Here is a 25,900-nt window from a genome sequence, read left to right on the forward strand (position 1 = left end):
AAAAAAAGTTTAGTAATTAAGTAATTTATATATAAACACACTGACACTGTGACACAAATGATTTGTGACTAATCTATGATAATATAATTTATGTATTAAAGAAAGCCAATATATTCTTGTCACACACAAAAGGAAAACTTAGCTGTAAATGGTCGTAGTAAATTAAGAACCGTTTGATAATATTGTTCTACTAATGTTATTTGTATTTTTTAAAAATATGTACAAATAAAAAAATATATAAAATTAAATACATGTAATTTTATTTAAAAATTAAAAACTATTGTTTAAGGTGTGGTATTAACGGTAATTAATAATTTAGAAACAACTTGCCAATTGAGACAATTTTTTTATTTTATCTTATTCCAAAAATGGAATGGCAGTTTCAGTAAATTTCCTTAAAAAAATGGGTGCCTCTTTTCTAACTGTGGACCCTACACCTTTTTTTTTTTTTCCAATTGCCCAAGTGATGTCCCAAGTTACCAGTGGGACCCAAATCTGAAATCTCATCTCGCTCAAAGTGCTGCCGTCAAAAAAGACTTAACAGTAAAAACAGAACTTTCTGGAGACTGACAATCTGAGAAAATATCTACCACCTCCATTCAATCTCAACCGTTCATCATCACCCAATACCTTATCTCTTAGTCAACATACAATAAGGACACAATGTGTTACATTTTATTATTATAATATAATAAAATAATCAAATACCTTGGCATATACAAAAAGTTGAAAAAATAAATAAAAAACAATTATAATATAAAGTTTTATTAAAACTATATAACTTGGTCCGACTTCTGGAGTGTTCTCTTGAGCTTTAGCATTTAGGGGGAGAGGTTGTATTGTCTGTGATCTCTCCCAAAAATTTTATTTTCTTTTCTTTTCTCTCTTTGCCACGGAAAACAAATGCTAAGGTTCCATTTTCCAATTCACAAAACATGTAATCCAAGATTTGTGATAGATATCAATATATCATATATCATATATAGGCCTCAATAAGTTGTGTCAAAAACTCATCAAAAAGAAAAAAGAAAAACTTGTCTCAAAAATTTGTCGACAAGAAAAACCGTGTCTTGGTTTAGTTGCTGGTGTTGTTTGTTTTTTGAGTTCTTTTGTGTTGGTTTGTGTGTTGGTTTGGTTTGGTTTTTTTGGTGTTTGAAAGAATGGCAAATGGAGAAGAGAAAAGCAATAACGATTTGTATGCAGTGTTGGGGTTGGAAAAGGAATGCACTTCTTCGGAGCTCAGAAATGCTTATAAGAAACTTGCACTGGTTAGAATTGTAAACCTGTTCTTAACCTTTTTTTTTTTTAAGCCTATGTTTTTTTCTTTGGACAATTCAATCAAAATTTAAAAGGGTCTTCTGTAAATCTCAAAAACATGTCTTAAAATCAGTCTTTTTGAGCTTAATTGCTCCAACGAACATCTGGGTCATTCTGAATTATTGAAAAGTTACTGTTTTTTTCATAGTTTTGCAACAAATAAGTGAATTTTACATATGAGTTTTTCCTGGGAAATCGTTTCCAAGGAATTGAGAAAATTTGTAGTAAGAAACAGTATTTTCTTTGTTGGTATAGAGATGGCACCCAGATCGCTGTTCAGCTTCAGGGAATTCAAAGTTCGTGGAAGAAGCTAAGCAAAAATTCCAGGCCATCCAACAAGCCTATTCTGGTAATCAAAGTCTGCTTCACCATTATTATGATTATTTTACTGAAAATATTAAACAATGAAATGCAATTTGCAATATTTAGTACTAGTACAGTAGTATTAAATGTCAAAAGAATCATGAATGTTCTTTTCTTTTTATTTTCAATTTTTTTTTACACTTTTTTTGTTTTCTGTGTTGGTTAATAATTTATTGGATAATTGGATTCACGAGATGCTACATCTGTCTTCTTGTTTCTATGCTTTGTGTACAGTTCTATCTGACTCGAACAAAAGGTTTTTGTACGATGTAGGAGTCTACGACAGTGATGATGACGACCAAAATGTGAGTTTCATATTCTCTACAACCTAGCTAACGTGAACCTTTAGGCCGTGTCAGAATTTTTGAATCTTGATTGGTTAAAAAGTTTGGTCATGTACTTATATGTTTGACTTTTTCTTCCTCTTGACCAATCATTTTGTTAAACTTTGCTGGGCTTGCCCTGTCCTATCATTGCTTCGCATCAGAGCCTTCACTCTGGGCATTTTCCATTGGTTAAGCTTGATGCATAAACTTGGTTTGCATTTTTTTGTGGTTTTGGCCTTGGGGGACCTCGGTTTGGCTATTCTGCATGCTTTGTTTGTCTTGTAATTTGGTAAGTCTGCCACAAATTTTGGTTTTAGTTGTTGGTGGTATTAAGCATTGGAGTTGCTTTTATTTTTTCTTCGTTGGTTTGGTAATTTGCATTTTTTTCTTTCCAAAATAGTTGTGTATAGTAATTGGTTGGTGCTTCAAGAAAAAAGAAAAAGAAAATTGTTTAATGATTAAGAGATATCTTGTGTGCCTGGAGAGAGTATTACATGTTTCGAAAATATGCATCCTCTTCCCCACACGAGAGTAGTGGACCCCACATGTATTAGGGGAGGAGGCATGTTTTCGAAACATAATGAATTTTCTCGTGCGCCTGGTGTATAAGACCTTTGTCCAAAGGTCTTATACATCCGGCGCATATAAGATTTTTACTTGATATAAACTTACTATCACTAATCGTGTGCAGGGAATGGGTGATTTTCTGAATGAGATGGCAGTGATGATGAGCCAAACAAAATCTAATGTAAGCTTTATGTTTTTTTTTTTTAATTTTTTACTTATACCTGAGTCTTGTTTGATTATTTAGTCAAATTTTTGTATCAAGTTTTAGAATAATTTCCTTTATCCTTTGTTGTTAGGTAAATTTTGTAGTGCCCCAAGTAGGAAAAAATTGTCTAATCCTATGTTAGAGCTGTTTTTGACTATCTTATGGAAGACCAGCTTTTATTTTGTCTGAGACTTGAAGTAAAATGATCGTGTGTCACTTCTGTATCGCACACCAGCCAATCCCAATCAAGAGAGACCAATTTATGGTCTGTTTGGATACCGCTTATTTTGCTGAAAATTGAAAACTTATTACTAAAAACATTGTAGCAAAATATTTTTTATTGCTGAAAATACTATTCACGCGTTTTTACTTCTACCTGAGTCTTGTTTGATTATTTAGTCAAATTTTTGTATCAAGTTTTAGAATAATTTCCTTTATCCTTTGTTGTTAGGTAAATTTTGTAGTGCCCCAAGTAGGAAAAAATTGTCTAATCCTATGTTAGAGCTGTTTTTGACTATCTTATGGAAGACCAGCTTTTATTTTGTCTGAGACTTGAAGTAAAATGATTGTGTGTCACTTCTGTGTCGCACACCAGCCAATCCCAATCAAGAGAGACCAATTTATGGTGTGTTTAGATACCGCTTATTTTGCTGAAAATTGAAAACTTATTACTAAAAACATTGTAGCAAAATATTTTTTATTGCTGAAAATACTGTTCACGCATTTTTCATCACTTGGCTGGTCCTGAAACAGTGTTATGGACCAGCCAAGTGAAACGTAAATGCACGCAAACGCAGAAATGCCGCCATGTAGACGCCCAAAAATGCAGACGCAGCTTGACAAACGCAGACGCCCAATACAAACGGAGCCTAAGTGGGAGATGATATGAGTATGATGGGGCCATTGAAGTGATTGACTAATGACCAAGGAAACTCATTTCTGCACTGTAGGTTTTACTGACAAACCCATGGCTATGAAGCATTGTGTTAGTCCATTGACGTGGTAGCCTAATTGGCCCACCATACCTTTATTCAATGAGATGTGATTAGCACACCTTAGTGATATTTTTTTTTTTGTGTCTCCCTATGAATTTTGGGTTACAATATATTTACTGACTTTGAGCCTTGATACAGTGACCAATGGAAAAAAAAATATAAAGCCTTAAAATGGCAAAAGAAGATAGGAGGAATTTGTGTTTTGAGGTGAGGCACTTCAGACTTGTAAATTGTCATGCTGTATGGCTAAAATATAGCAGTTGTAATTAGTTTCCTTTAAAGTATAGAAATGTATGCAAAAAATATTTTGAGCAATCAAGTTAGAAATGTTACTTAGAATTTCAAAAAATTGTTTCATGTGCTCTTGTTTCCAATGTCATGTGTCATCCATATGGAAGACATGTACAAGGAAGAAAAGTGACCAAAATGCATTTCAAGCAAAACAGATAGTTTAGCGGGCTTTTTTTTTATGTATTTATTTTTATTTTTGGTATTCTGCACAAAAACTATTAGTCTTATTGAATATTTGTGTGGCGCACAGAAATGCACTTTTGGAGTTGGAATAAGGTGACCCAATATTGCCTAATGTTACTTGTAGGAACCTTTGTAATGCTGTTGCCGTAAGATTTGAAGATAAATTACAATGATGATAATGACAATGATTAACAAACTAATGATATCTTTATCATTGTATGTTGATTGATAAATTTACAGGAAAAGCGGGAGGAGACCTTTGAGGAATTGCAGGACTTGTTTGAAGAGTTGTTTCAAGGGAACGATGACACTTTTGGCTCAAGCTCACAGACTACAACCAGTGAAACTTCTAGTTCCAACAACAAACGCAATTCCTCTGAAATGAATTTTGGGAATTCAGATTTGGAGGGTAACTTGAACTTTCAGAATTTCTGTCTAGGGGTTAGTGCACTTTATGTAGTTAATGGACTCTTTTTTATTTTTTTGGATCCTTTCATTTCCTGTGAAAATTTAAAAAAAAAAAATTATTAATTTTAGGCTTATAAAAAATGCAGTGTTTTTAGGCTCATCACAATTTTGCTTGCATGCACCATACAGTGCACCTCTTTCTTTTTTCCTTTCCCTGGGAAATGATATCAACAGACTATAGAAGCTCTAAGCTCTAAAGTCTAAACTTAGAGGATGGCTGAAAATACATAATTTTTTAAATGCATGGCTGAGAATTTTCACCTTAACAAGACTGGGAATCAATTAGGTGTTGGCTTTGCTACCAAAAAAAAAATACAGGTGTTGGCTTGTACCATAATGATTATTAGGAATTTGAATAAAGTGCTTAGAATTTTGAAACTTCCAGTTCAATTTCTTACATAAATGAACAATCACTTGTAACATGAACCTTACTGATAGTTGATTAATCTTTTGGCATGTTATAAAATTGTACATCGGTAAATAGAAGAAAAATATCCCTCTTAGTAATAGCCTTTGCAAAAATTATTTCTAAGATTTGTTGTAAAAGTTTGACCTTAAAATTGAAGCAACATTACAATGAACTCAGTAATTTGTACTCAACAATCAACATAGTGTTAGACATGCCAACCGGTTCTACTTCTTTGTCAATATTATTTATTTGACTTGTGCTAAGTTGTCTGTGAATACTAAGATCAAAACTGAAGGTTCTTGTATCGGCAGCATGCTGATTTATTATTCATAATTGTGTTAAAGACAGGTGGAACAGCAAGAAGATGCCATGAAGGGCAAGGGGGCAAGAGAAGTTCCAGGAGGAGCCGGCGATAGACGAAGACATGGCAGGAAACAAAAGGTTTCATCTGGTCATGATGTCTCCTCCACCGACTGTTCTAGCATCTCTGTTTGATGATCCACTAATTCATTCACCATTAGTTGCAAATCCAATATTAGCATTTCGGATAGCTTAAAAAATTGACTTGACCTTGAGAGGGATGATGCACCATATATCCAGGAAAATACTACAAAATTGTTTTTGCTTATATAAGTGGATGCGGTGACAATACTGGCACCAGTGGAATCATGAATCCTTGTTCTAGCCCATTGTACTGCTTTGCCATCGCTAAGCCAGTGTTCAATCTTAATTTTTTTAGTTGCTGTGCCTTGCTTCCAAGCATTTGTTATGTTACTTTGGAAACAAATAAATGATTTCTTCTCCAGACTCTGGTCACTATTATTGTTAGTCCAAAACTGAGAAATCTCCTACCTCAAATTGTTTAGTGAACTAGTCAAAGAGTTAGTGAATGTGATGCATTTACGTGCTAATGCGCGAGAGAGAGAATATTAACCTTGGGCTGTCAATGAAGTAGAGAAGTAAAAGCCAGGGTGCAATAAATTTCTATGTAAAATTTCTTTCTATTATTGTGCCAAGCATTGTGTAGTCTAAATCAAACATTTGGACCATGCTAGTGTGCTCTCAAGGGAAAAAACTTAGGTGCTCTGGGACAATGCTCTATCACATGAGGGATGGACTCCACACATGGGTCTTGTCATGGGATCCACCTCTTATGTGAGAGACGGGAGCATTGCTCTTGGAGCATGTAAGAATTACTTGCTCTCAGGCAGCAAATGTAGGGTTGGTTCGTAAAGGCTGTGGTTTGCCTCACTTTAATAGAGGAAATGGCATCCATTTTTGTGTATAAGATGGAGCTTTTGGTTGTCCTGTTCTTTGACTCATATAAAAGAAACCAATGGACTTTGCAGCCATGTGTTACGCATATAGATAAGAATGGGTTTCAAAATCTGAAGTCATTTGCAATAGTTTAATCGGTCACTGATGGCAAGTCAAATTGAGCATACGTCCAATATTAGTATGAAATTAATGATGGTCATTTTCCATTCCAAAAAAACAAAAACAAAAAAATGATGGTCATTTTTTCTGTTAAATGGAGTGGACTCCACTTATCTTAGTGTGAATCCTAGTCAATTAGCTTTTATTCTATCAGTCTTGTTGAGTAGGAAAGCTCTAAGGACACCAAAAGGTCTACACAAGGTGACAAAAGGCATTTCAAGCAATGGGTTGTCTCGCATTTTTTGTTGCCAAGTACGCAGTCACGCAGGTATGGTCATTTTCCTTACGAGCTGACAAATTGAATCTATCTAGCTACAGTTTTTTAGGCTGAATTGATCAATGTGTTATCTTTTTCAAACACAATTAGAGTCGCGTTGCCTTTTCCATGTGTGAATGTTTGTTTCTAAAAAAGAAAAAAAATAACCATGTGATTTATTGGCAAATGTATTAGAATGATTTTTTTTTTTTTTGAGAAGGGTATTAGAATGAATTGGTGAACATAAAGTATAGCATCTAAAAAAATGTTAAGGATGACAATGGGGCTGAGCAGATTGAAGATATTTAACTAATCCTAATGAGACTCATGAGATAAGGATGAAAGATAAAAGAAAAAACAAAACAATTGTAAGAGTATTAAGAAAAAATTAGAGAAGTTTTTTAAAATTGATAATGAGATATGTATAAAAACAAATAAATTTGAACTAAGATACACACACACACACACACATATATATATATATATATATATATATAAAGAAAAATGTTTGGTTTCAAACATGTTTATAGCTTTAGGTTTAAAATGGTAGGTGTACTATTATGTGCAATGCACCTAAAATACAAATGTTATCTTCAAGTACAAACATATTTGATACCAAATTCTGTCCAAAATAAATTATATATGTATATATTTAGTGGAGGATGGGGTAAGGTGAGATGGGACGAAACAAGCAAAATCCATTCTTGCCTGTCACCTTTTTGGGACCAGAAAAATTTGCGTGAGACGAAGTAGGGTAAGAGTGATTTAAGCAGGCTGAGATGCTTTTACCATCCTATCAATCGTATCAAGAAAGAGACTTAAGTATAATACTTATGTGTTATTCTTTATGTTCTCTTTTTAAGATTCTGTCATGTAAATATTTTTTATGAAATTGAAGTACGTTTTTTAATTAAGTAAGTACATGGTTGAATCTTAAACGGAAAATTTAAAAAACAGTACCTCAAGTAATATATCTTAATTTTGTCCAACTGTATCTTACTCTAAAATATAAGTTAAAGAAATTTAGATTAAAAAACTAAAAGTGAAAAAAAAAAAAAGGCAATATTGTAGATATGGCGCCGACAAGGGATATTAAGTTTGGAGTGCCCACAAGTGGGATGTGAATGCAGTCCACACGCCAATAAAACCCTCATTCGTCTGCCTCCTTTTAATTTAAGGCGGCCCCCACAATCCCACACAATTTCATGTATAAATCTCTGATATACTTTTCGGTTTAAAAGTCATGGCCCCAAGCATGATTTTGAACCCAACCGTTTAATTAACGGAAAGAAAGAGTATTAAAGTTTACTAGTCTCGTCACACGCGCTTCGCGCGTGCAATGAGACTTTTCTCTTTTAGTGGTCTTATTTTGTAAAAAAAAATTGTATTTAATTATTTTATTTATATATATATGATTTTTATTTTAAAAATCTAATTTATAAGTGAATAAATCAATTTAAAAATTAATAGGAGAGTGGTCCTATTTTTTAGGCAATATTTCAGTGGGAGTTGGAGTTGCATTTTTACCAGATTGTCCTTGAGTTTTGTCTCTATTTAAACATAAGACTGTAGAGGCATCTTTGAACTAAAAAATGAATTTTTACCGGATTGTCCTTTAGTTTTGTCTCTACTTAAACATAGGACTGTAGGGGTATTTTTGAACTAAAAAAATAGGAATCCAAACAGAGGAAGCCCCTTAAATAGTAGTATAGATGAAGTCACACCGAGGTTTAATCGATGTCACAGTGTGATACGTCATTTAATTTTTAATATATTTAATATTTAAATTGATTTATATTTATTTATTTTTCATTCCTAACTAAAAAGATATGTGTAGCCCGATATGTCAAAAAAATATATATATATAATAAATAAATTATATATACATATATAGAAGTACAAATGTCATCTTCAAGTACAAAATACAAACATGTTTGAAATCAAATTCTATCCAAAAAAATATAAAAAAAAATATATATATATATATATATATATATATGTATGTATATGTATACATTCGAAAATGGGGCAAGGTGAAATGAATGGAGACAAGCAAAACTCGTCCTTGTTCCTAACTTTTACAGCACAAGGAAAATTCATGTGAGACAAAAAGTGGTTTAAGCGGGATTAGACATTTTACCATCCCTATAAATTGTACCTTACCCTAAAATATAAGTTAGAAGAGTGTGAGACAAATAGTGGTTTAAGCGGGATAAGTCTTTTTACCATATCTATAAATTGTACCTTACCCTAAAATATAAGTTATAAGAGATTTAGATTTTTTTTTTTTTTGGTGAAAAAAAAAAGAAGAAGAAGAAAAGAAATGGCAATATTGTAGATACGACGCCGACAAGGGATATTAAGTTTGGGCCTGCGGGCCTAAAGCACGTGGTTAGAGACCCCACAAGTGGGATGTGAATGCAGTCCACACGCTAACCAAAACCCTCATTTGTCTGCCTTATTTTCCATGGAAAAATCTCCGATCTACTTTTGGGTTTGAAAGTAATGGACCCCCAAGTCAATTCAAGTTGATTCATGTCTCAAATCACAAACACAAAACACAATAAATGGTCTTCCTTTCTCCACATATTTTCGTCAGCAACTCAAAATTCACAATGTCATGTTACAGTATTACACTTACACACAAGTTGGTTGGCCAACTTGCTTTGCTCACCTTCTGTGATTAACAGTCTTCAATTAGACATGGGTTCTTTTCTTTTGATTCTTTTAGTGTGGAGATCATTGATTTTGATCTTTTAAACATGACTTTGTGTGGAGTTAAATCATTTTAAATGGTATTAGTTTAATCAATTCTTCCAAGTTGTAATTGCTTTTTAATTATTTGCGCTGTAATAGGGATAATATGAAAGTTGGAGTTGTAGTAGTGATTGGATCCTTACCTAATTTTGTGCTTAGCAGCTAGCTAGGAGAATCCATACTTTCTACTTTCTATCCATGAAAAGAGATAAATAATTGAAGTGAAATATGGCTTACAGCACATTCAATTTGGCATTTACTTCATTTTCTTTCTCGGTTTAACAAAGCTTTGATAATATATTTTTGAGTAAATTACGTAATTGGTCCCTATCTTTTATACAAAATATCAATTTGATCCCTAATCTTTCAATTATGTTTATTTAGTCTCTAACCTTTTAATATTGTATCAATTTAATCTCTGCTGTTATCAATTGAATGAAAAATTTTAATGTATCACCCATGTCAAATTTTTTTGTAAAAAAAAAAAAGTTTATGTTCCCACGTGAGTTTTAAAGTTCGGGGAAAATTCTAAAATCTAATATTTCTGCTCCTTCTACAAGCTTAACTTCATCTAAGAAGTCAAATTTGACATGTGCGGCTTGTGTCCAGTGGCAGTTGCCACTGGACACGTTGGATCTTAGACATGTGTCCGTATCCTGACATGTCTAATGACAACTGCCACTAGACACAAGCTACTCTCAAATTTGACATAGGAAATACCAGTTAATGTGCTTTAAAAAATGTATTGAAACTTTCTTTAATCTATCATTTATTTGATCTCTCTTTTGTATTTGTAACCACATGAAACCATTAAATCTAGAGGCAGAGTTTCACAATCAAATCTCAGAGAAGTGAAAAAAAAACATTTTTTTTAGGAAAAAGAAGAAACTGGTGGTGACCATGTAAAGCTTGCTGTCTAGGCTTCCAAATAGAAGCAAATCTTTGGTATTGTCCAAAGCTTCCATGATAAAAATGAGAGCCTTAACAGTCTCTTCAGAGATTTTGACCTTGATCTCTTCCTAATCTTTGAACAAAGGCTTCAAAAGCCTCAATCTCCTATTGAGAGCGTGACACTGCCTTCTAAAAATGCATCTGAAGTCTAAGATCTTGGAGTAGTCCACATCGTTGATATGATTCCCAAGTAGCACAACTATTTGGCCCTCCATATACAGTAGGAGTAGCTTTGCTTGGTGCCATTTTTTGTTTCCTAGGTCTTAAAATACTAGATAGACTTTTAATTTAGGTTAAGCACTATATTTTTTTAACACACGGGTGAACAGAAATTTGGGCTTTTTAATTTGACGTGGCTTTACACTTGGGCATTGATGTGTACGGAAAATCAATTTTTTATTATTTTGTTTGATACATCATTTTTTTTTTCCATCTAAAGGGTAACGACATGGACTAAATTGACACGACACTAAAATGTTAGGGACTAAATTGACACAATTAAAAGATTAGGGACCCAATTGACATTTGGTGTAAAAGATAGGGGCTAATTATGTAGTTTATTCTATATTTTTCCTTTGCAAATCAACAAGGGATTTTCAAGATTGGATTAGACTAATTTAGAGATAATAGAGGATAATTTTGGATAGAATGAAATAGCAGAAAATAATACATGCGGACAACCCTAATTTGTATGTTAAGAATTTGTAGCCAATTAGTAGTGTTGTAAATGTAGCAATGACATAATAGAAAATTAGGGAAATTTGATAGTTGATTATATCAACAATTCTTAAAAAAATAGATACATTACTTATCAAATCATTAAATGTTTCATGGACTTGCTTAAAAAAAGTTTAAAATTCTCATATTCATGGTCCGTTTGGGATCCGCTTATTTTGCTGAAATTGAAAACTTTTTGTTAAAATCACTATAGCTAAAGGTAAAATTTAACTGAAATAGTACAATGGGACCCATGAATAGTACCAAAAATAAGCTGAATAGTAAAATAAGTTGGCAAAAATAATTTTTGCCAAATAGATACTCAATGAGGTAACCATTTTATAGTCGTGTGGTTAGCTAGTTGTCAAATGGTCTTTCAATCAAAATAATGTAGAACAGACAATATAAACCTTTTTTAGCGGAGAGACCGTCAAAAGTTAACACATGGGAAATTCAATAAGAAAAAAAGTACTAGTAAAAAGTTAGAAATCATTGGTGACAGCGATGGAATTGCATGAAATTTGGTGATGTGAAGGGAAACGGTGGTGGAAGTAAAACTCATTGCCTTTGGCCGCAAACAAAGCCGCTTCTTGGGAAAATTACTTGATTAGAGCAATTGCACTAGTCAATGTAAAATAGAAAAAAATTGTGCATTTTACACTTTTTTTGCTCAAAAACTACCTACATTAATGTGTTTATAATATTGTTTATATGCAAAATTGCTACAGTAACCATGTAAATATTCACGGTTACTGTAGCTTTTTATTCTACTAGTTTTTTTTTTCTCTCCCTTGTCAGACTCTCTCTCCCCATACTGTCTTCATCGTGAAGAAGAAAAAGAAAAGAAGATCTAACATCAACCTCCTCCAACCCACCACCACACCAACCCACCACCACAGCAACTCAGCACCACCCAACTACCACCACTACAACCCATTCCAAAAGTTGATAATCCAACACAAAATCAAACCAAATCAACCCAAACCTATTGGAAAACCCATCACAACCCCAACTTAAAATCAACCAAAAACAAAATCAAATCAAAAGCAAACTCATAAAAAAATCCATAAGAAAACCCAAAGGAAAACCCAGTAGTGCCACTGATATAATCTTGGAGCTGTTGCTGGAGCTTCTACCAATGTCGTCGGATCTGCCAATATGACCTTGTGTGTGGCTATCTGGGATGAGAGTGTGTGGCGGTTTAGGATAAGAGAGAGGTAGAGGGAGAGTTGATAAAGAGAGCATATGTCATCGTGAGATTGAGATGAGATAATCTAATGTAGGTGTTTTGTAAAAATGGTTGTGTAAAATAGAAAAAGTAGGTTCTTTTTGTAAAATAGATAGAAATTTTTAGAAAGCTAATGTAATTGCTCTTAAGCCCTTGAAATTTGTTCTTTTACCTTTTAGATAATATTTATTTTCTTAATAACTTTTATTTTAAATTTAGAATAAGATCTCTTCTGTTTTAAGATTTTTCTTAAAGACAATAGTTTTAATTTCCGTAATTATTTAAATTTTACTTTTTTTTTTGTAAAACTATTTTGCTACCTAATTTCGTTATTAGAGCAAATTAGGATTTTTTTCTGTGTTTTCCTAATTGCCATAGATTTTCCTTTTACTATTAATTAAATGCATTGTATCCTCCAAAAAAATTCAGTTTTTAGATTTATAAAAATATAGACTTTTGTTTATTATTTTTCAGATTCCAGAATTTCATCATTTTGTGGATTTAAAGAACCCTATGAATTCAAGGTTTTTATATAAGAGCTACCATGTTAATTTTTTTTTCCCATTTAGAAAGTAACGTGTTGATTTTGGGTAATTTCCACAACATTACAAAATGCTTTTGACATTTTCATATCTAATTACTCAAGGCCCGTTTGGTACATGTGTTTAAAAATTGAAAATTGTTGTTTGAAAGCATTTGTGAAAATACGTGTGGGTAAAAAAATGTGTGAAAATACATATAATGTTGTTCAAAAACTGAAAATTGTTATTTAAAAACACAAACCAAACACTCCCTCAGTTGTCTAAAAAGATTCTTTAAAAAAAAATTAAAAAGAGAGAGAGAACATTGCGTAAGGTTATTTTTGTGCCCTTCAAAATAAATGTCATTGACACCTTCCAAAAATATGATACAAATTTCCAGAAATATCAATATCTTTTCGAATATAGAAGGAATTGTAACAGCTTGAATCTATAAAAATTATTATAGATTCAAGTTGCTACAAATCCTTTTATTATTGGAATATAGATGAAAAATTGTAGAACCTCGTGTGTCCATTTTTTAAATTAAAATATTGCTAAGTCAAGCATCCATAAGGCCTCTCTCATACTCGAGAGCCGAGACAAATCTTCAAATTAGCATATGCTATTGCACGGGAGAAACCTTTAATGATGATGGGGACAAGTTGTGACAGAAGGGGAAAGATCGTGATAATTAAAGTGGACAAGTTGATTGATAGGGAATACTAAGAAAAGTTTAAGAAGGTACAAAGTTGATGTTTAATGCAACAAGTTGAGATTTAAGAATATGGATTATGAGAACATGTTAATATAAAGTAATCCCAAAAATCTTTTCTGGTCTTGGAAAAATCATAAAATATTCACTCTCTCTCCTTTCAATAATGATTCTACAATTGTTAGAATGAAGTAAATATTTTCAACTTGCAGAGAGGTGTTTGTAGAAACTTATGCATGTATGGCGTATGTGATGATGCAGCCTATAAATATTATGATAAACGATTCTGTTTAAAGAATTGAGTATGTGAGTGTGTACTTTTATTCCCCTCTAGAAGTGGCTTTATATCCTTATGCTATATAGCAGTTTAGACTTTAGAGTCTCTTAACTGTTCTCCTCTACGGATTTGGTAAGGTTTCGTGGGTTCAATGAGAGCGTTCAAAGACCTATCAATGGTAAATAGAATGTACTAATTGAATTTTAACTCAATTATAACATTAAATGGAAGTCCAAAAAATGATCACATTCTACCGATTAAATAGAATGTTGACAATTGCATCAAGTCATGAAACAAAAATTGAATGCAACTTTCCATATTGGTGAGTAACACCTAGTACCACTAACCAAAAAATAGAGCTAGAATCCCTATAGCAGTAATGAGATTATTATAAGAAGTAGATAAAAAAATTTTAAAAAATTAAAAATGACCGTCAGTGATATAACTTATAAGTGGTAGTCGGTCTAGTAACTAAAACTAACGGTTGCTGCCATTACCATATGCGACTTGTCGTATAAGTAGGACAACCATGGTTATGACTGCTTGGTTAATGGGTGGGGCTGTCTTTAGAATGACGAAAATGCCATGTCCATGCCTGGTGTGATTTGTTCTGCTCTTTCCTGCACAAGTTTTTGGTGCTCAAAAGAAGTGATGGGTTAAGTGCATTCCATTGATATATGTTATTTATTTATTTTTATTGTAATTGACTAACTTTCTTTAGGTAGTCCAAGCCACTTTTTACTAGAGGAGTATTCATTTATTAATTTTTAATATATAGAAATTTATTAAATTCCTTTTTCACTAATACTTTTGAGTACTTTTTAACTTTTTAACAAAAACGCGAACACGCACATACATATACACACGCGCGCGTGCCCTTTCTCTATATTTTTTTAAATATTTATCTTATCAATATCAAAGTTAACTTATTAATTAGGAATAACAACTTATTTTTGACCCCCCTCTTCTACCGCCCTGAATAAGAGATGCTTGCCCCAAATAAGGGACTGGCGGGCAAGGCTAAGACACCCCTTATCTGACCATAATGCATTTTTGCCCTCAAGCTATCATTTGCTATTTATATGTAGTAGCATATGTTGCTATCCAACTAAATATTGTTTTCACTTATGGAGTAGTTTATTCCAAACTTTTAATTTATTTTTAATTTTATATTTTTGAGTGGGAGGGAAAGGATGAAAAGTGTTAAAGGAACAAACTAGATGCCATTAGGCTAAAAGCCCACTCGGGCTCATGATTTACACTCATTTGTTTCAATGGAAAATGCTTTTACAAGAATGATTTCCTGTGCTAGTAGGATTAGAAGATCATAATGTTAAGTAGAGGGAAACCAGCTTAAGCTAATGAAAAACACTACAACTATTTAACATGTTTTGCTTTAGTTGTTTTCTTCTCTCTCTCTCTCTCTCTCTTTGAGCTTGCGTTATTCAATCTTGAGTTTATATATATCTATTGAGATTTGAGACACTTTATATACATATATTGATTGCTTCTCTGAATAGTGTTTATCAAATTCGTTGTTGTATGATATTGCAATTTTTACCGTTGCAATCAGATGAATTGCTTCGAAAAAAAAAAAAAAAAAAGGCAAACAAACTGAACAATGTTTGCTAAAGCTTGCATTAAGGCTTATTTGAAACGATTCATCCCATTCAAGGCCCATAGTGGAGCAAAAAGGCTATCTACATATAGACATTACTGGGCTACATTGAAAACACACTATTTGAGTCCAAACAAATTATAGCCCAAAATGGTACTAATTTTTCAATGATGTAGTTTATATTTGACTTCATCGTGCACTGAGATTGATTATCAATTCAATTTCCATGCATTATTCACTGGCTTTTCATTGACATTTATAGCATCATTTAAACCCAATTTATAATCAAGAATATCGTTGGTGTGTTGGCATTTCTGATAGTCACACAGAAGAAAAAAGTAATGGCCAAGAATGTAGTGTAAAATTTGAGAAATTGTGGCATCATTTTAATCATTGATCTTGTGCTTGTTATCACCAATGTCCACTATAAATAGAATGATAAAATTGGGGTGGCTATAGTTGCAAATAAAACTTAAGATGAGCCTTTACAAGGGAAGAGACGAATCCATACATACAAGAGGTAGATCCCAACAAGTCCATGGATGAGAATGAGATACCTAGCTTCTCTTTGAGATTGGGCGAAACCACCTTTTCCTCTTCTTGTTTGGATTGAAGGAAAACAAGTGGAATGGGATGCACTTTTAATAGAGCATTCTATATATATTCTCTTATTTAAGAGTTTTGTAAAAATGAATGAAATAGTAAGGAAGGAATACTTATTTTATTATTATTTAGATATAATTTTTTAGAAGTTAAATTTTAGGTTTCTTAATTGAATTTAATCATGTGGTTGCATTGATCAATCTAACCAACAAAAAAAAAAAATGGAAGCCTAGTGTTTTTTTTTTCTTTTTTAAAGGATAATTAAATTTAACAATATAACCAATGCAACTACTTGGTTAAATTTAATTAGAGAAATTAAAGTATCAAAATTTTATCATTTCACCACAAGTATTGCATCCTTTCAAAAGTGGGATGAATCATTCATTCTCCTCATTAATTGCATAAAAATTAAGAGCCTGTTTAGTAGACTTTAATATGCGTTGTAATGTAATGGTTATTCCTATGGTTTAATTATTCTTTAGTTTGGTTATGTTTTTATTACAAGAAATAATCATTCCTAATGAATAGATATTTTTCAAAATGAGGAATAACTATTCCTCTTTAAAAGGTTGTATTAGCTATTCCTTAATAAGTGCAATAATTTCAAAACTTAATATATTTCCAAGTAAACAAACTTTTCATATACATCTAACAATTATAAAAATAAAAAATCATAAAAAATAACACATTTGCCTCTTAAATTTAAAAAAAAAAAATTTTAAGGAGATATAATTGTTTGAGTAAGATATTTCCTAAAATAAATGTTAAGTTTCATTCTAATGTTATAACTCACAACCAAACTAATGAATATATTTAGTTATTACATTACAACACATTTTATTACTAGTAATAAAGATTACAATTCCTGTCGTAATCCCTATTCAGTATACGAAACGTACCCTAAGTTTTTATCATGATTTGTTTCAATCATAATTAAAAATGGGCATAATAAAAAAAATTGTGTCCATTTTTTAATGGACACAATATATATTCCTTATTTATAAACTCCTGAACATGCTATGACAAGAAACCCTCTTTCTTTAGCTTACCTTGCAATTTATCCCTTAATAATTTATCCAATTCATTCTTTCATGAACTGTACAGTTACACTCATTTTTTGGTAATCTTCGTTTTCATCTCGTTTACTTCTTCGATTTGGCTCTAATAGGTGCTTCTTTATTTTGTATTTACTTTTTTTTTAATCGCTATATGGATAAATCCATGACTCTCCTGTGAGCAATAAGAGTTCATTGAATCATAACAACTTAAAATTTGCATCAATTACTTCAGATATGAGTTGTCTCACAAGGAGGTAATAGATTATAGCTCCGTTAGCAAAAAGCTCTCATCATGATGAGTCTTGCAATGTACGTACAGTCATACATGTATATAATTAAAATTTTATTAATGTGTGTACTTAGAGCATACAATAATATACCATTTTTTGAAAAAGTTTTTATTGAAAATTAAAACAGTTTTGATAGCATGTATTGTAAATTATATGGCTTGTGTAGTAAATTTTGTGCTATATATGAATAATGCATTAAACAGGTAAAGAGCTCGTATGTTGAGCTACTTATCAGAAAATCAAGCCAACAGATGAGCCAAGCAAATAAAGATCATCAAGAAACATAGTGTTAGAAGAAACTGGACCCGCGCATAAACGACTGTAACTTAAACCTGTAATGTTTTGATAGTTGTAAAGCTACCTGTAGTTAGTTACGGACACGTGTTAGTTGTTCATTGGTAGTTTTTGTAACTGTATTTTGGAGGGAAAATGAGTATAGTTTGGGAAGTTAGTTGCTAAATTCCTGTACATGATCATAATTCATTAATGCAATACAAATTTTTTTTTTTTTCATCAAGATTTTCATGCTACTAATAAGGAAGTAATAAACCTTAAAGAGGCTAGATCAAAACATAATTGAAAATGAATCCAATTATTGATCATGTCATAAAGAACTCTTATGTCCACGACCTAAGTGCCACCTAATTCAGCCATTAGTTGCAAATCCATATTATTAGATATTGGTGAATACACGATCATTAGGTGATCAAGAAACCAGTTCACAACAAAATTGAATTTTCTTGACAGTGGCAGAATTAGGATTTGACCCTAGGGGGAGCAAAATTTATAATTAATATATATGTGTCTCCATAAACAAATACATATTGTGCATGCAACATACAACACATGCATGCATCATATATACAAAATATTAACCAAACTTGACAATCAAATGCCAATAATATGAATAGTAAGCGATCATTCAATATTGAAAGATTCCTTAAAATCATTGCATATCATTATATTGTGTATATTTTATTAGTTTTTTTAAAATATATAGCTAAGTTGTATTGTAATTTTTGACATAGTTAAAATTCCATTTATAATTCTCATGATTTTTTTTATAGGATCATATAATAATTTTTAATAAATCAGTAAACCTAAAATACAGTTTTTGTTAAACTGAATATGATTAGATTATAACAATTTTAAACCATGTAATAACTGTATGTGCTAGAAAATTGATGGCCCAAGCCCACTGAGACTAGTGAGACCCTTCCTTCAAATTAAGCCCAAATCAATAGAATTTGAATAGAGAGTGGGAAAATGATTTTAGTGTAAGTTAAATTAAGTTCAGCTCTGAGGCTGAAAATCCAAATATGGATAGAGAAGAATGATTCGGACAGTAATTAAGATTAATGATATCCTTAGGTCTGTCCAAGGATGAGTTCTTATACAAGAATTTATGCAAGTCCTAATCTAGGTCCTTCACCACTGTTCCAGTTCTTATCCTCTTAATTATGTTCTCTCAAAAAAAGATTGGACCCCCATTGGGAAGTTCCCCTCCCTTTTATATTCTTTTCCTTTGCATCCTAACCCTCCACTTGTATACTTTTAGGCTTTCTTTAGGACACTTGTCCCATCAACATTCTACTAAATGTGGTAAAAGGGGCTGCTTAACTGTGAATCTACTGTTCAGGTGTCATTTCCTCATTAATGCAGCTGATAAGGTTATTGCTATGCATTCAATGCAAAGGTAGTAGGTAAACTTTTACAAAAACTTCTTTCCACTACATTGGCCCTCTCCTAGAAGGCTATTTCTCCTGCTTGGGTGCTCATGAGATATCGTGCACCTTTCCCATCCTCTTCTCGGGTAAACCAATTTCTCGGGCCAAAGGCACTTTACAAATGAATTGGTGAAGGATATACCACTCCTTACCCTCCTCGGTCCTCGGACTCCCCACAATAACTATTTGTGCAACTACATTTTTAGAGTTTAACTTTAAAATAATATCAAATTATGAAATTTGTCATGTAATTGTTTCCAAAATTTATGGCTTAATACTTTTGGAAGGAATCTTTTTTTGGGTGGTATTTTCATCTCTTCAATTAAGACTTTTTCTTTTTTATTTAAGTTTATTTTTTATCATTGTTTTTCTTTTTATAAATTCTGAACTTTAAAAAATATTGATAAAGTAAAAAAAGATATGAAGATATATGATATATCAATTGAGTTTGATTTGTAAAAAAAGATATGGACATATATACACACACAAAAAAACAAAAAAAAGGATGTACATGTACGTGATTGCTTATTGTGGCTCCACCACTTTTACAATTTTATTTTGAAAAGTGTAGTTGAAGGTGTTTTCAATGCAACTCACTTACTCATGCATTATTTATCACAGTTTCAATTAAATCTCCACTTTTTACAGCTACACACATAAAAAAGGGAAATCTTGGATAGGGGGAGAAATTATAAGTTCTTCATGTTGGATAAGGAACGTGATCCACTATTCCAGTAAAAGACTCCCACATGTTTAAAATTGCTGACTCAGATTTTTTTTTTTTTAAACAGAAACTAATTATTGACTCAACAATTTTAAATAAGTGAGAGTCTTTTAATGGAATAGTGGACAAGTGACGTGGTCTACCATGAAGACTGTATAATTTCTTGCCGGGGGGCAATTATCCCCTCTCGACCCCCTGGCTCCGCCCCCGTTTCTTGATCATTGTTTTCCCCAGAAAAAAAAAAAAAAAAGTCTTCTTTATTTTATTTTTTGTTAAGCAGTTTTGGTGTAACCACTTGTACTATTCAATTGCTTGAAAGATTACCCCATTAAAAAAGAGGAGAAGTGGAAGGAAAAAAAAACCTCCGTTATAAAATAAAAGAGAAGAAGTAGTTGCAAGAGATATAACTAAAGGGAATAGGGCCTTTTCTATTAAGTGGTCATCCACTTTACTTTCACATTGCCGAAATTACAATGAGTAACTTTTCTATTGAAGGTTATATCTATCACTTTCTTTACAACCATGCTCAAATTTATAGACTTTTGCATGCTGTTAATCTCAACTTTCTTACTAAACCAAGTGGGATATATGAGGCAATGACAACTTTGCCAATGATAGCTTTCTTACTAATTAAGGGCTGTCAATTAGTAAATATAGCTGTCAATTATATAAATTTTCAACAACCTCATCTTTATTGAATAATATAGATGACTTTTTCTATGGAACTCCAACTTTTTATCTCCCTATCTCTCTGCTATGGATTTATGGTTTCAACTCTACACGACCTAGGATTTTTTTTCTAGCCACCAAATAATCAAACCCACTAATCAAATCCAACCAAATTATTAAAAAAATTCTTGATAAAGAAAGAAACAAACCAAACATTTTTAGAGGACAAAACTTATAAAGTTGCGTCAAACCGTGGTTGAGTCGTTGTTTGGATGGGTAGAGGCCGACCAGATTGTGGGTGGCAGCCCCATGGTGGTGGTGGTCATATATATTTTTCTCTTTGTGGATTTGAGATTTGGTTTTTTGTTTTTCCATAATATGTGACTGTGAGATGTTAAACGTTGTTTCACTTTTAAAACGCTTTGGGACTCCTTTTTTTTGTGGTAAAAAATAATAAAATTAAAACAATATTGATTTAATTGTTTGTTGTGAGTTTTAAAGAAACAATTGAAACATTTGCATAACTGTATACAAATGAATTGAAAGATGAATGGTTAAATATTCTGTAATGAGTAAAAGATTTTTAAATATCAAATAGCAAAGTACATGCCAAGATAATCAGGTTATAATAGAGTTAAAAATATAGATTTAAAATTGTAGACATGTGTGAGAAACATTCATAAGTGTGAAAATAGTGAAGTCGAAATTTCAAATTAGCATAAATTATGAATGCTTAGACCTATTTTTTAACGATTTATGTCCAAAATAAACGGCTTTTCAAAATAAATTATGATATTTCCTAGAGTATGTGTTGCTTAACAATGATATGATATCCATAAAAGAGACCATGTATAAATAAGTGAACAATCAAACTTTAATGTATATTCTCAAATTGAAATAGAGTGCTAAACACAATTGATAATAGATTATAAATTAATTTTCAAAATTGTATTTTTCTTACATGTTTTTATTCTTTCTCAAATGAGTTATCCAATAAGTCATTTGTAATTTTGTTTTATATTTTGGGATGTTGATAGTGTGTAGAAATAAAACTTGTGTATTTATTTTACTTATCTTTGTGTTATTTTGTTTTAGTTAGCAATGTTAGGATTTGTATAATTTTAAAATTATTGAATAAGTTTTAATATGTTTAACTGAGTTCATTCTTGATATAAGTGGTGAATTCAAAGTAATGCATTTTACACCGAGTAATTTGTTGCATAACTTTCCAAATAGGAAATACATGTTGTTTTCTTTATAAGAAAAAATTCATGCGAAAAACACGGGTCAACCCGACCCGCAACGTGATTGACCCGATCCCGATCCCGACCCATCCGTTGGCCATGTCTACCCGTGTATATGCATGGACACAATTAAAATTAATCACAATTAAAACCATATATTTCTAAAATATTTGCTACAAAATTTTAAAACTTAGATGGACACATGACGAAAAATTAGACTCCAATTCAAATCCAATTTAGAATCTAATTGAATTTGGGCTTTTCAATTTTTACAATCAATAATTCACATGGTACAAAATTATAAATTAAATGGGATACGTAGCGCAAAATTGAAAATCCAAATAAAATCTAATTGAATTTTCTCTATACTTTGGTTATTAATATATATATATATATATATATATATATATATATATATATATATATATATATATATATATACCTAACTATATAAAAAAGTGTCAATAGCTTTTCTACAGTGATTTGGTTTATTCAATTTCTGTCTTTTTTTGGTTTTTGGTTTTGTTGTGAAAAAGCAAAAAAAATTTTAGTGAGAGACCAAATTTAGTGAGCAAAAACTCACCATTTCATGTGAGTTGGCATTTTTTTTTTGGTCTAATAATCATCGTTCATGCCAGATTGCTTTGAGCTTGTATCCATTTTTATTTTTAAAAATATCTATACGTGGTGATAGATTATTTTTGTTTTAGGAGTTGTTATACCTACACTATAAATTGTCATAATATTTTTACAATTGTTAAGGTGTCATACAAGTTAAAATAAAATAAATTAAAATAATAAACTATCAGATTGAGACTAACCACAACTAAAAATAAAGCTCTTGTGAAAATATTATGACATTTTGGTGTTGTTATAATATTTTTTACAATTACTAAGGTGTTAATTGCATATAAATCAAAAAAAAAAAATTACCATATTAAGACGTACCACAACTTAAAATAAAGGCATTGTAAAAATGTGACATTTTGTTATTGTCATAATATTTTTACAGTGTAAGTTTTTCAAAGCATTCGCATCAATTAATATGAAATGGCATAAGGGCCTAATTTTTTCCAACCAACCCTAAAAGTCACCCGCATCAATTTATGTATCTATTGTGCAAAATGCATTTTAGCTATGGTTCTTGTGCAAATATACACAAGCGCTGTTGTTGTGCATTCATTTTTTATTATTTCTTTGTGTTTCTTGATAATGAAGGAAAATAGTAGTTGGTGATTTTGTTATTGTCATGATATTTTTACAATTGCTGAGGTATCCGACTATTAGTAGCTTGGTACGGACACACTTTACAAGAGATACCTAATCAATTTTATTTTCTATTATTAAAAACTCTTTTATACTAACTTTGGCATCGGAGGTGTTGTGGCAGGCACCACACTGGTGACCTTTTCAAAGAATAGCTTATTCCATCGACGACACAAGCAGACATCTGGTTCCGTCTGGACGACCTCACTACAACTGACGAACCTGTGTTTTATCAATAATAATGTTGAAACATTCCTCAACCAAGTATGGACCAACCTGCACAACAGACCATAGGTGGGTACATAGGAGACTAGTGGTCCATTTGTATTGAAGGAAAGAAAGGCAGTAGAGTAAAGTTAATCCAAAATTAGCATATTGTCAGCCAATTCTACTTTACTTCTCCTCCCCTCAATCCAAACAAGCCCTAGAATACTCTAGCAGTGGCTAACTTGGGTAGGTACTAGGTACCCGGCCTTTCTCCAAAATGCCTACATCTGCCGAGGGGCGCCCAACTTCTGTGGCATTTAATTTTAAACACAAATTCAGCAAAGCCTTTCGTTGCCTCCATAAACCAAAAGTCTCATAAGTGAAGCAAAGTCAAGATGCTTATTGAATACGTGAACCTCAAAATCATTTGAGAACAATGAATGGAATCTCAAGTCATGGTCATTTCCTCAAGTATCATATCATCGAGATGAAACTCATGAAATAATTTTGTTCGTGTAACTAAAAAAAATAGACCACGTCTCCTGGTTAGCATGCAATCACTGTTTTTTTTTTTCTCAAATATTTAACTCCAAAAATATAAAAATCAAAAAGAGAAATGTCATGTCTATAACATTTTCATAACAAATTTTAGGTAGTAGGTTGTTAATGGTGGGCAAAAAAATAATTTCAGTAATGAGTTCAATTAGGTCTAGTAACAACTTATCAATTAAAATTAATTGTGAAAGTATTAAAAAATATTATGTATATAGCACTTCTTTAAACAAAAATTTTAATCAACCAACAAAAAAACGAAAAAGAAAAAAAAAAAACAAAGAGACCAAGTAAATGGGTTCTGAGAAAAAGCCCAATAAATCTCCACTTTCGCTCAATGGTCCGAAATACCCTAAGAATAGAATAATTTGTTGGGGCCCAAGGGCCCATACACAACCCCATGCTTCAAAAGAGTTTGAGGCCCAAAAAAACTAGAGAGAATCAAATCCCTCTTGGCTTACCCTCCCTAAAATGAAATTCCAGGGTTAGGACCACGTGCTCCGTCCATTTTAAAAAAGAAAACAACTGGACTTTTTTTTAAAAACAATGTCAGATTTGCAAATATAATTGATAATTCAAAGTTATCTCATTCAAATAATTGATATATTTTTTAATAGAGTTTTAACTTATAGTATTCGTTCTTGATGATAACTCTTTATCATCAAATCAAGACACCAATTAATTATTTCTTTTAAAAAAAAAAAAGACACCAATTAGTTTGTTGTTTAGGCGAAGATTGAATTCTAGATTGCTTATTTAACTATTAGAGATTTTACCGGTTAAGCTAACTGGAACCCATAAATAATTGACACTTTAATAGTGTTAGGGATGATAAATTACTTTCAACTCGCTTAAATTTTTGACTTGTCTCTCCCATCTAAAATTCTAAATAAGAGATGCATGCCTTAAATAAGAAACGGGACAGAGACAAGACACCCTTGATTTAACCTTACTTTGTATTTTTGCCATTCCTAAGACTATCATTTGCTATCCCTTACGTGAAATATTTTATTGCAGACTAATAAGTTTTTTATTTAATGGGGGTGGGGAGGGAAGGGGGAGACATGTTAACACAGGATTTACAAATCTGAAAAATTGGATTTCTTTGATTGATTGTAATTCCTATGGGAAGATTTTTTTTTTTGATTATTTTTGTTTTGAGATAGTCAGGCTCACTCTCATAGGGAAGCCTATGGATCGAATCTGAACTCATCCCTTTTGAAGAATGAATTGAAGTGCATATACGTTGGAATTGCAACATGGCTGCTAAGAGAGGTGCCATGAGATGTTTGTAAGATGGACTTGAAATGGGAACTCCGATAATTACCTTTTGAGGGTCCAAACAATTGCTAAGCTTGCATAAGGTTTTTTAGAAAGGATTCATTTAATAAAGGGCCTTAGGGCCCAAAATTTAACGAAGAGCTTACACATAGAATACAAATGGGCTACATTGAAGCACACAAGTACTACTTGTGCCCTAACAAATTTGAACCTCATGGGCTGAGAAGCTGTGATTGATTATCAATTTCCATGGATCATATTCACTGGCTTTTCGTTGATAATTAGTGTCTTGTGTCTCTTGTGTCTAGAGTCAACATTCTTTAGTTTTGTTTCTAATTAATTGTAGCATCAGTCAGTTGCATCATTTCAAACCACTTTAGTGTCAAGAGCATTGTTGATGTGTTGGCATTTCTGAGAGTCGTACAAAAGGAAAAAAAAAAAGTAAGGGCCAAGAATGCTGTGTTAAATTTGGGAAATTGTGGAATCATTTTCATTATTGATCTTGTACTTGTTATCACTAATGTCCACCTTGAAATAGAATGATAAAATTGGGATGTCTATAGTTCAAAGTTGACTTAAGATATTCAGCAAAAAAAAAGAAAAAAAAAAAGACTTAAGATGAACCTTTAGGTACAAGGGAAGATGCAAACCCATGCATACAAGAGGTAGATCCCAGCAAGT

General features: G+C 31.9%; 1 protein-coding gene across 2 annotated transcripts; it reads left to right on the forward strand.

The window, feature by feature from the left end:
* Positions 1-799: 799 nt before the first annotated feature.
* LOC142636399 (uncharacterized) lies at positions 800-5,929 on the forward strand. Of its 2 annotated transcripts, none has more exons than XM_075810608.1 (6): positions 800-1,268; positions 1,573-1,666; positions 1,915-1,985; positions 2,698-2,754; positions 4,488-4,688; positions 5,473-5,929. In XM_075810608.1, exons 1-6 carry the CDS (start codon positions 1,161-1,163, stop codon positions 5,617-5,619), a joined length of 678 nt encoding a protein of 225 aa, XP_075666723.1. In that variant the 5' UTR covers positions 800-1,160; the 3' UTR covers positions 5,620-5,929. The 2 variants fall into 2 exon arrangements, with proteins under 2 accessions (XP_075666723.1, XP_075666724.1); XM_075810609.1 differs by having other exon boundaries at positions 801-1,268; positions 5,469-5,929.
* The last annotated feature ends 19,971 nt before the right edge of the window (positions 5,930-25,900 follow it).

This window comes from Castanea sativa, chromosome 5 (genome assembly GCF_040712315.1).
Source record: "Castanea sativa cultivar Marrone di Chiusa Pesio chromosome 5, ASM4071231v1".
NCBI classification, from domain to species: Eukaryota; Viridiplantae; Streptophyta; class Magnoliopsida; order Fagales; family Fagaceae; genus Castanea; species Castanea sativa.